The sequence below is a fragment of the Drosophila takahashii genome, chromosome X (genome assembly GCF_030179915.1).
Source record: "Drosophila takahashii strain IR98-3 E-12201 chromosome X, DtakHiC1v2, whole genome shotgun sequence".
Taxonomy (NCBI): domain Eukaryota; kingdom Metazoa; phylum Arthropoda; class Insecta; order Diptera; family Drosophilidae; genus Drosophila; species Drosophila takahashii.
Genome location: NC_091683.1, coordinates 16,142,036 through 16,153,468, shown reverse-complemented (window position 1 = coordinate 16,153,468; position 11,433 = coordinate 16,142,036). Strand labels below are relative to the sequence as shown.

The 11,433-nt window shown below is 39.7% G+C and overlaps 1 protein-coding gene across 1 annotated transcript; it reads left to right on the top strand.

Moving 5' to 3' along the window:
• On the top strand, positions 1-723 carry LOC108068618 (transcription elongation factor S-II). The gene has a single exon (XM_017158289.3). The coding sequence runs from the start codon at positions 113-115 to the stop codon at positions 599-601; it is 489 nt and encodes a 162-aa protein (XP_017013778.1). The 5' UTR covers positions 1-112; the 3' UTR covers positions 602-723.
• The last annotated feature ends 10,710 nt before the right edge of the window (positions 724-11,433 follow it).

The window sequence follows — 11,433 nt, the reverse complement described above, 5'->3', positions numbered from 1 at the left end:
CAGACATCAAATCAATTATTCATTCCTGTACTTTTCACTAGCTCAGGAAGTGTAACAATTGAAACCTGCTTTTTGGTGACTAACAAAGCTCTGTCTTTTCCCCCTTGCAGCGATGTCCTTTGAAGTGCGCATGAAGTGCCGCGAGCTGCTGGCGGATGTCCTCCGGATTGGCCAGCTGGCGGAAGGATGCGGCGATCCCGACGACATGGCCGCCCAGCTGGAGCAGGCCATTCACGAGGAGCTAAGGGGCTCGGACATCAAGTACAAAAATCGCATCCGTTCGCGGCTCTCCAATCTGCGCGACCCGAAGAATCCGCAACTGCGCGAAAGGTTCCTGCGCGGCCTGGTGACCCCGAAGCAGCTGGCCACCATGTCGCCCGAGGAGATGGCCAGCGACGACCTCAAGCAGATGCGCCAGAAGTTCGTCCAGGAGTCGATCAACCAGGCCCAGCTGGCCAAGGTCCAGGGCACCAAGACGGACCAGTTCAAGTGCGATCGCTGCCACAAGCGCAACTGCATCCAGCTGCACACCCAGGACGGCGACGAGCCCATGGTGACCTTCGTCATGTGCGACGAGTGCGGCAACCGCTGGAAGAACTAGGGAACGAACTGGGGACTCTGAATAATAAATCCCAGTACACATGGAGGAACTCCCTTTTTTAACAAAACCCCCACACAAGAAATCTCAACACTTATGCTGAATAAAATATAAACCTTGCATCTAAAGCTTAAAGCCAACAATATTAGATTTTTCAATTACCTTTAAAGGTTAAAAATATAATTAGATAAGGAATAAGAAGAGCTTAGATATTATTATTAATTTTTAGATAACTAATAGAAATAAAATTTAAAGAATTAGGAAAATGTGTTAATAGTATCTAAATTGTTAATTATTTTAATAAAATAAAATTCAAATAAAAATACTTTTTTAATATCAACAACTTTGGATATATATTTAGGTCTGTAAACAGATAACTTTTTCCAATACTTTTCAGTGATAAAAATGGAATGCAATTTTTTTTTTTAATTTATTGCAAATAAAGAAAAGAGCAATAATAAAATAAATTCATAGAGTAGATTCTTAGTGACTCAAATTGTAGTATTCTAACTAAATACGATAAAATACCATTATATTTTATAGAGTATCGTCGCGTCCATCATTTGCCTAGCTGGTAATCCTTCTTTGTTCGCCTTGGAAAGCAGATAATATAGCGAAGAAAGAAAGAAATTTCGGTTTTATAAACATTCATAAATATGTGCTTGTATAAAAAACGAGAAGCGTAAATTTAATGAAATTTTCGACTATTAGTTAGCTCTTTAGACTTTAATGAATCATGCGGTAGGATGATCTCGGGAGTGGGTGAGAACGAGATGAGATCGGTTGGGGTATGGGATATGGGGTATATAGAGCGTGGGCCGTTCCGGAGTGCAGACAAATTATAGACGTTAAAGCATTTGGTTTATGGCCACATTAATGGCATTGACTCGGATTGGATGGGATTGGTAATGGGATTGGGATTCGGATTTAGATTTAGATTCTGGGATGGCGATGGCATTTAGGTGGGTCTCCCTCCAGAGATAGCCAAATTAATTAATATCCGCCGTCGTAAACACAGCGCAAAATGCAAAAGCGGATCAAGTAAATCGCATTAATTGGCCATTTGGCCAAAAAACCATTAAAAAGAGCTCCGAGCCCCCGAATAAACAAAGTGGAAATGCGCCTTTCCCAGGCTTCCTTTTCGCCTTCTTTTTTTTTTTAATGTCCGTCTGGCGCCGATCATCATTTTCCCCAAACAAAATCGCTTATTTGTTATTCGGTTTCGCTGCTTTTTTCGGATTTTATTTATTTATTTGTATATTTTTTGTTTGCCTGTTGGCTTTTGTGTGTTTTAGCCACCAGTTCGAAATGTCGCTCAAAATTGACGACCCTGAAGGCGCCGGCGCCAGCGACAAGTGCGACCACAAAGGTGGTGGAAAATTGGAAAATCGGAAAAACTAATGGGCAGGGGGGCTAGGAGAGGGGGGTCTCTAGATTGGCATGCAGACGTGCGGTGCTTTCAAGTGCCATATTTGATGTATATTGTTGGATTATATGGCCAAACGACGAAATGGATTTTGGCCTTAAGGCATTAGCAGCCGAGCACAAAAATGGATGGCTGACATGGACATTGGTATCGATCATAAAATGCGATCGCCAAAAACCAGATCAGTTCAAAGGGATGCAAGTGCGCTATAAAATAAATAAGATCCAAGAGAATCTTTCTTGTGTTTGGCATCAAATAAGAGATCTTTGGGGGGATCAGCCAAATATCAGGTGAAGCCAGAGATATACTAGGATTATGGGATTATCTCTTATCCTGTTTGGGATATATTATAAATATAATCTAAAGTAAATTTTGATTTTCTAACAGCTGAGCACATAAAATCAAAGTCAATCTGGTTTATATCGGAAGATCATAAAGTGTATAATTGATTATTATACTTTTATTGCAGCACCAGGCCAAGAAACCCAGATCCCGCTGGCTGGAGTTCAGAATTCCGAATTTGCGACAGGTAGGATGGCCGAATCAGGCGGAAATTCCCACCATATAACCGATATAACCGATGGTGCGAAAACAGATGCAGCCTCATAAAAGGGGCGCAGATAAGGTCGCGGTTGCGTGGGAAAAGCCCAAAAACCAGCCAACAGGACGAACCTGTGCGGTTGGCGCATCATTGGCCTTATACCTATCTATATATGGATATACCTAGCCATACCTACACATATCCTTGTGCAAGGATAAGGCGAAGAGGGATCATAAAACGCTGTCGCTTTTGTTTATGCTGCTTATTTAAATTGGCTTCTTGGCGGGCGTTTCGACCTGGCTGTCCCGAAATAGAACCAGGACGAGGACCACCTACATCTACCTGCCCTGGGAATTCCCAGGACGATCCTAACCCATATGGCCACGGATGCGTGAGAATGCTCCGTCCGATTCTAGATCATCGTGGGTCCTCGCTAACAATCGGGTTATTGTTATTCGCCGGTCCTCGGTTTTCGAGAACTGTTCGAGAAGCGGGTTTTTCCGGCCACATCGTGCGTCATCTGGTGGCAGGACGCACTTGCCCCTTGCACCACACCCCACCCCCTCCCACCCCGTCCAGGATTACGACAGCACATAGCACCTTCTGTGGAATTGCCGAGGGCAGAACGGCAGAATCGGAGAATCGCCGAGGCGATCTCTGAACCTCTCCTGGCCATTGATTGATTCGCCCGCGTGTGTGTTTGCATACTTGATGAATTGTCCCGATGATTGGGAACTACACTATGCCAATTCTTGGAAATTCGAAAAAAAGAAATAGATATTCCGGGATTCGCAACAATTTCGAATTTGTAAATTGTATTTATACTTTGATTAAGAATTCTTATAGAAATTATTGTATAAACGTGTGCCTAATTTGCAAGAACATACAAATCTTGGGAAATATTGTAAAAGGACTAAATTATTTCTTAAATACGTTTAATGTTTTTTGTAAAGATTTCATTTTAAAGAAATATAACCGTACACTATAAAATATTTTTTTGAAAACACACCAAGAAGAATAAGGGTAATTTCTGGTAAATTTGAACAATTAAAAATGGTGTATGATTACATTTTTAAAAAATATTTTTTAAGAACATTTTTTGGCATGTCCGTGCTTTTATTTACATCTCATTTATATAACTTTTGTTTCAGTGCAGTTGAGTGGCGACGCCGTATTCACTTTTTATGGTCTTGATTTTGATTTATTTGTGGTCCGATTGTCAATCGGACGGTGATGATGATTAATTGCGACGGTGAATGCCAATTGTCGCCATTGGCTTCGATCTCGGTCCGCAGCCAAAGCCCCCCAATCCTCGCTTGCCAGTTGCCATTTGCCAGTCACCGGTCTCCATTTCCATCTCCAGCCATTTATTTGTGGGCGCGTGCTGCGGGGACTCCGATCCGAGAACAGGCCACACCCGCATTTGCATCAACAAATTAGCCGGCTAAAACATGTAAATCACGTGTGGCCACGCCCCGGGATTCCGATTGCCCTCCTCCGCCAGCTGCTCCTCCAAAGCACCGCGGGAATGCTTCGCTTGGAATACCTTTGATCTCAGGAATGTGGATTACCCAGTTGACCTGTGCAACTTGGGCTTTCGGCGATCGATTACGATCATCGGCCTTAATAATATGATCTCCCCTTCTCAAGTTTTGACACTGATGGTAAATAATATGAATATGAAATTATGGGTTTTGACTGGATCCCAATTACATGCCTATCCTTAGTTCTATAATCTGAATTACTAAATTTTATTCATTCTTAATCCTATTTAAAGAAGAAAAAACACGCCGGGATCAAATCGATATGCGCCTGGTAAATTTCGGGTATTTATACGCATATCGTTTTTAACTTCTTTCTTTCGGAGATTCTCTGACTTCGAAAATGTTGCTTACATTTCAAGTTAAAATTGATAGCACATAAGATCAAATCGATCATTGTTTCATATCAAGTTTTCTTTGGGTGTATAACATCTATCCACCTTGCCGGAAGTCTTTCAGCCAGTGATCTCATCCCATCCGATCTCATCGATAAACATCGAGGGGAACGATCGATGCATAACTCAAAGTGTCTTCGATTGGGGATGGCAATAGTGGGAAAAACTGCGGCGGGGGCTTCGTCATTTTCCTTGATTGACAAACGATCGGGGCGATAAATGCTCGAATGGGTATCGATAAATTTGCATTCGGCAGCGACCTTGGGTGGGTGGTGGTGTTTAAGTGGGTTGTGTTCTGTGTGCTGTGCCCGCACTTATGAAAATAAATTGCATAATCGTTGGCTGACAACTAGAGAATCGAACAGAAGAGCCATCAGCCATCAGCCACCAGCCTTCCCCCTTTCATTCCGCAATTTTATTTATTTTTTTTTATGCGTCAGTGGCGATGACGCCAATGGTGGTTCGGTGGTTTAGCGGATCGGTAGATCGGTGGATCGTTGGTGGACATGGACACACCCACCCTTGGCCAATTACGCGAGTGCCACTCCCCCCTTGCGGCTGCCCATTTTCCCCCCTCCGACTCGGCCTTTGTTTTTCCCCCACTTATTTTTGTTGTTTCGTATTTTCATTTCAATTAATCAAAATTTGCGCTTCCGTTTCAATTTTTTGCCCTGGGCGGCGGGACAGGAAGCAGCGGGAGGCGAGAGCTTCATTAATTGACGAGCTTCGGTTTGTGTAAATTTACAAGTGCACTTCTATCTCAATAAATTATCAACGCGATCAGGTCCATAGTTGGTTAAAAAAAGGGGTTGGTTTCTAAGTTTCGTTAAATTGAAATTAGATAGGTACTGATATTACAATCAAAATAAGTGGAGAAATGAGACATAAAACAAAGGTCACTTTTTAAATGTGTTTTAATTAAGTTACGGGCTGTAAAAGTGTTTTTTGGGGTCACCTACCTAGTTTATCAGATTGATATGTGCAGATCAAGTGTATACCTTTAAAGATTACGTTTATCTTATTTTATTTTGGTATTTTAAATTGTATTTTTATAACTTTAATGAAATAATAAAATGTCAAGTTGATATGATTGAATCATAAATTTGACATGAATCATATCGGCTTTTTATTAAAATGAAATAAGGTACCATTGAACTTATTTCATATCGAATTCACATTTTTAGGTTGTAATGTAAATTTAGACAGATATAAAATTTAATAAACATTATTGATAAGCGCGAATTCAACAAAGCTACTCGTTCTTTAGCGGTAAGGAAGTAAGTAAAAGAAAATGTATTAGAAGGGCTTAAGAACAAATCACCCCCTTTATTTACGACCACGCCCCTGGCCTTTGCACTGGCATTTTCATTCGATTGCTTTGCATTTCGATTCGATTCATTTCGATTCACTTGGAAGTGATGAAGATTTATTGTTTTCATTAAAGTGCCCACATTTGCACCTCCGCTCGATTTGGCTGCTCCCGGTGTCATCCATTTTTATGGCCAGTTGGCGTTATTTATTTGACATTTCTTCGGGTTGGCCAGCTCCCCGGTGATCGATAGTTTGGCAGGGGTGCGATGGCTTGGCTTGGATTAGATTGGATTGGATTGATGGTCGCCGTGTGCGCATATTTGCAGCGGTGCATAAATTATTGCCAATCGGCACTTGGCCAAATGTTGCAGCTGCCCGGCAGTTCTTTTCCCTGCTTTTCCTTTTGCCCCTTGGCACAATGGGAAAAGCGCACGTACGCTGCCAATCAGCGATCGAAAAGTGAAGTCGAAGAGCCACTGGAAAAGGGGGAAAAGTGGAAAAGCTGAAAAGCTGAAAAGCGGAAAGACCAAGATCGATGTGCGATGTGCTATGTGCGTTGTGCGGTGGGTGGATGGTCTCGAAACACTTAAGGCCATTGGCATCGTTTGGGCCGCTGCATATTTGCATATTTATAGAATTTATTATTGGCACTCTCTGGGGCCAATAAAACATTTTCGGGTTGCGCACTATGGAATTTTCATTCAGGCAATCGGCCGAACCAGTTCGAATCGGTTGCCAAGTCATTGAGTAATCAAATAAGAAGGATTGCAGAAAAGTTGCCAGTATCCAACATAATTAGTAATATATTTTTGATAAGTTGACAGGCGGCAAGATCTTTGTATTTAAACCGAACAAAAAAATGATAATACAAACTAAACTATTCGTACATAAATTCTAAACTATTGAGTTTTTAAAAATTTCTTAGTAATAACTTAGTTTAAACTGTTTACATTTCAAGTATATTTGTGTATAGAAATTAAACTACAGATAATACAATTTGTTAAACTATGATTTTTATTTGTAAAATAGATATGCTATAAAATATACGAAACTGCCGAGTATCTTGATTATTTTTCGACTCCAAAGTACACACATATCTTCGATCGGGAAGATCAATCGGCCTGATTCGCCTATTTATCGACTGTCTTGGTGGATCGAGTAAATCCACATCATCGAGTGCTGCTCCTCCATTGTTCTTGGGCCGCTTGGCTGAAAATGTGACTTTATTTATTGGCACCGCCTGAGAACGACATTGCAACAAAGTCATTTCAATTCCAATCGCAATTCAAATGCCAAAGGCGGGCGGAAAAATGCAGAATGCAGTATTCAACTCAAGTGGCTGGCGAAGATGCGGCACAAATGTCATTATCGGTCCGTCTCATCTTAATGCAGTTGCTGCTGCTGTTGGATGTTGGATGCAGGGTGGCTACAGCCCATAGGTGGTGCAGGGTGGTGCTGTGGGGGTGGCGATGTGGTGCCGCTTGACAAGAGCATAAATATGCAACCGGCGAGCTATAAATTCCAATCAAATGGTCAGCGAGCGAACAGAAGACACATGCCACAAGTTGACCCTGCCACAAGACGCAATCTCCCCCTTCCTCTTTCTCCTGCTTGCCATCTCCCTTGCTCACGCTTCACTCCATTTGCTAATTTATTTTCCACAGTCCAACTTCCATAACTCGAACCTTCTTTGCCTGAACTTCTAAAGGCCAAAGTTCCTTAGCAAATAATAAATAAATGAAATGAAATGAAATGAAATAAAATGAAAATTAATACTTGAAACTGAAAAGTAAGTAAAGTCGGATGACGAATCACCGAAAAAAAGATAATAGAAACTAAACTATTTGTACATTAACTCTAAACTATTGAGTTTCAAAAATATCTTAATAGAATAAATATTCAATTAATACTTTTGGAATGTTAAAATTAACTTTTTGGTATAGAAATTCATCCGCGGATCCGCGGGGGTTATGGGGATATATAGTTTTATAGTTTGTTAACATAATATTATTAAAAAAAAGAAAATAAAACATTTTAATATTACTTCAAAAGTACCGAGTTGTCCTATTTGTTCTATAGATTCTTATATTCCATTTTATTCACTTCATTTTCCTAATTCATCTGTATTTTTTTTTAATTAAACTTACAGAAGCTCGACTGTATTTTATTTGACTGCTCAGCGAGTTCAGCGACTGCCTTGGCTGATTAACTCCAATGAAACTGCATTTATTGTTGCAACTTGCTTTAATCAACGCTGAAAAGCTGAAAAGCTGCCGAGGCAAATCTGCGGCATCATCTTCCGGGTGCATCGCCAGCATCGTCAGCACGTGTGGTCCATGCTGGCGTAATCTTGGCCTCCCTATCCTCAAGCGCCTCCAACTCCTCCGCCTTCTCCTCCTCCTCCTTGTAATTAGCTTCAATTAATTTGCCAGCCATTTCTATTTGCAAAACTCAGACGCACACACACAATGTTTGCTGCCTTGCCTCTTTTTTTATGGCTCGTAAAACAAAACGTCGCATTTGCATAATAATTGTTGCCATTTCATTGCGTGTCCATATATCACACATCATCAAAAAAGCATAAAAAGACCTGGGAGCCCGGGGATTTGGAGGGGGAAACTCGTTTCGCCGCCGGCGCTTTTACACGTTTGTAACAGCAAGTGGACGACGTGGCGTATGAGTAATCTGCCCGAAAGTGTTATATCCCCCGAAATTATCGACCGCGATCGCCGCGTAGGCTGCCATCTGCCAATTAACAAATAAACATTGGCTAATTAACCAAAAAAGTGGCCAGGGAACGGCGTTTGTAATTAGGTGATGGAAATGGGAATCGCCAATTAATGGTTTTGTGGCCGAGGTGATGTAAGTGAAACGAGGAAGATGGCGAAAGTGAACATTCAATATGGCCAATTAAATCACATATATACATACATATGTATGAAGTGAAAATTGAAAAAACATTATGTATTTTTGGTGTAGGACCATTTTTGGCCAAAATACAGCAAAAAAACCAAAAGGAAACATTTTGATTTTTACCAAAAGCCCAAATCCCAATATTTCACAAATAAATAATTCGATTTTTGACCGTAATATTGATCCAAATATGGATTGTCATACCTTTCTGAACTCGTTATTAAATTTCCTAGCGATTGGCAATTAAACCTTGACATTTTATTTATTTTTAATTTTTCGCAAAAAATCATGGGGTAACCCCTTATAAAAAAATCAAAAATGGCCGAAAATTTTATTTCTCCAAAATCACACGGAAAGTGTTATGGATTTATTGATAATTTTGTTATCTGTTCAAAACAGTATGTATTTTTGGTGTGGGACCATTTTTGGCCAAGTTACAGCAAAAAAAACCGAAAAAATCCTCAAATTTCAAAACCATATATATATTTAAATAACCAAATATACCAAATAATATAATTATATAATTATATAACCAAATAATATAATTATAATACAAAATCATAAAATAACTCATGGTAATATTTATTTATCTTCATTTATAAATTTCAAAACCACATTTTTAAATAACACCCTTGATATTATAATACAAAAACATTAAAATTACTCATCGTAATATTTATTTATCTTCACACGTTTATTTCCTGTGCGGAAGAAGCCATTATGTGCCCACCTTCGCATTGCCCACTCTTTTTCCTCGCGATGAGTTGTGAACTACATACATTAAACAAATTTCAATGGATTCCATAGAATGCGTAATCCGTGATCGGTTGGATGGGTGGGTGAGGTGGTTGGGGTGGTGCTGGCCGAGTGGGTGGGTCAGTGGGTGTAAGTGGGTTCCTTATGAGCGACCATTTAAGAGTGATTAAGAGTGAAACGGCGTTTTCCATTAATTAATTAATTAACAGGGGCTCGGGCTCCTCAACGTCACTCGATGCCGAGCGGTTAATTGAGAGTGGGGATGGAGATCAGTGGGTCGGGGTGGGTGGCGCTGGGTGGAAGTGGGTGGCAGTGGGTGGTGCTGGCGACACCGCGTCTGTTTCTGGTGAAATGCAACGCTCTCGATGGCATTCGGCATTCGGGGGTGGCAATTGCACTGGATGCGACTGCAATTTCCCCATTGTGGAAAATTCATTGCCGTTGATTCATGGCGCTCATTGTTGTATTTATTAGGTCATTCATGCGATGGATTTCATTCACAATGCCGACAACGCAGGCTGAAAATGATGTCATGCAGCTGGTGGCGATCTCCGGATGAGATCCCCGGGTGAGCGGGTGAGCAATGCCTGCGAATTTTCTAAACAATCGGATCGATCTGGAAAATGCCACACAGGGGAAAAAAACCAGACTATAAACATGGGCTAGAGTTCTTCATTAGTTAAATGTTATTCGATTCCATATAATGTTAAAATGTCACTTAATTGTATACCTTAGGTGCATCTATTTTATAAAATGTAACCATATAATACTTAAATTTTGAATTAAATATAGATCATCATAGATTTATTTAAAATGAATGCTTTTCTAGTTCAATAAGAATAGGAACCTAGCACTTTAAACCCCTTTTTTCTTCCAGTGCCGGCACTAATTTCTGTGTATTTATTTCGGCCAACATCGATCAACATCCCACTCAGCATCGAGACCTCATCTAGTAGCTCATAAAATCCATCAATATTGAAACACTCAACCAATGAGTAGTCCAAATAAAATTAATGCTCGTCAATTATCGCCACTTCAATCTGCTAATGCTAATAATTAATTCCGGGTAATTTTATTCATAAATATATGAGTGTTTCGCAAGCAAATCCGATTTGTTTAAATTTAACGCCTTCGAGCAAAAAGACAAACATAAGAGAACATTTAAGAAATTTTCGGGAAAGTGTTTTAATAATTTGTTTATATAAATTAGTTAAATAAATAGCATTTTTTTTTTTCTAATTTTTTTTGTTCCACAAGTTGAATTTAATTTAATTTAAAAAGTTATATTATGCTTTCTAAAATCAGATAATTTCTTTAACAATCTATTATTGACAGATAAATGTATGTAACATGTATATCTACATCATTTTACCTATCCTCCTACAGACAACATAGTTAAGAGCCACCTACCGTTCATTAGCCGAACCACCAATCGCAGTAATAATTCACGGCACTAGTGGTCGCCACTGACTTAACTTGCATAGATGGCGCCACCTAAAATTAAAAACGTTGAAAGTTTTTCAAATTGATGAATAAAACTGAGAATTTTTAAATTAATTGAGTTTTAAAAAAATATATATGTGAAGTAAAAATTCTACTAAATATAAGTAGTTTTTTTCCAAATAAATAATTTGCAAGATATTTATCTTAGCCTCCGGACCTAATAAATCTTACCTATCAGACTGCTGGAAATGTGAATTATTGATGTCCTTTGTCTGAAAGTAAGCCAACAAAGGACGACGCGAAATTTCAGCTGGGGAAAAATTAACATAAATCGTTTGCCAAAAAACCAAAGACCGCAGGACGAATAAACAAAAGGATAAGGCGGTGCTGAAGGTAAAGGCATTTGCCAAAAATTACGGCGCCATCGCGCTGAATGTGCGGCAAAACAATAAGCAAAACAATAAATCAAAATATGAAATAATAATACCGTGTTCGTTGCGTTGCCCGCG

Excerpts from the sequence above, each read along its gene's own strand:
- LOC108068618 (XM_017158289.3), top strand. The coding sequence starts at position 113 with ATGTCCTTTGAAGTGCGCATGAAGTGCCGCGAGCTGCTGGCGGATGTC.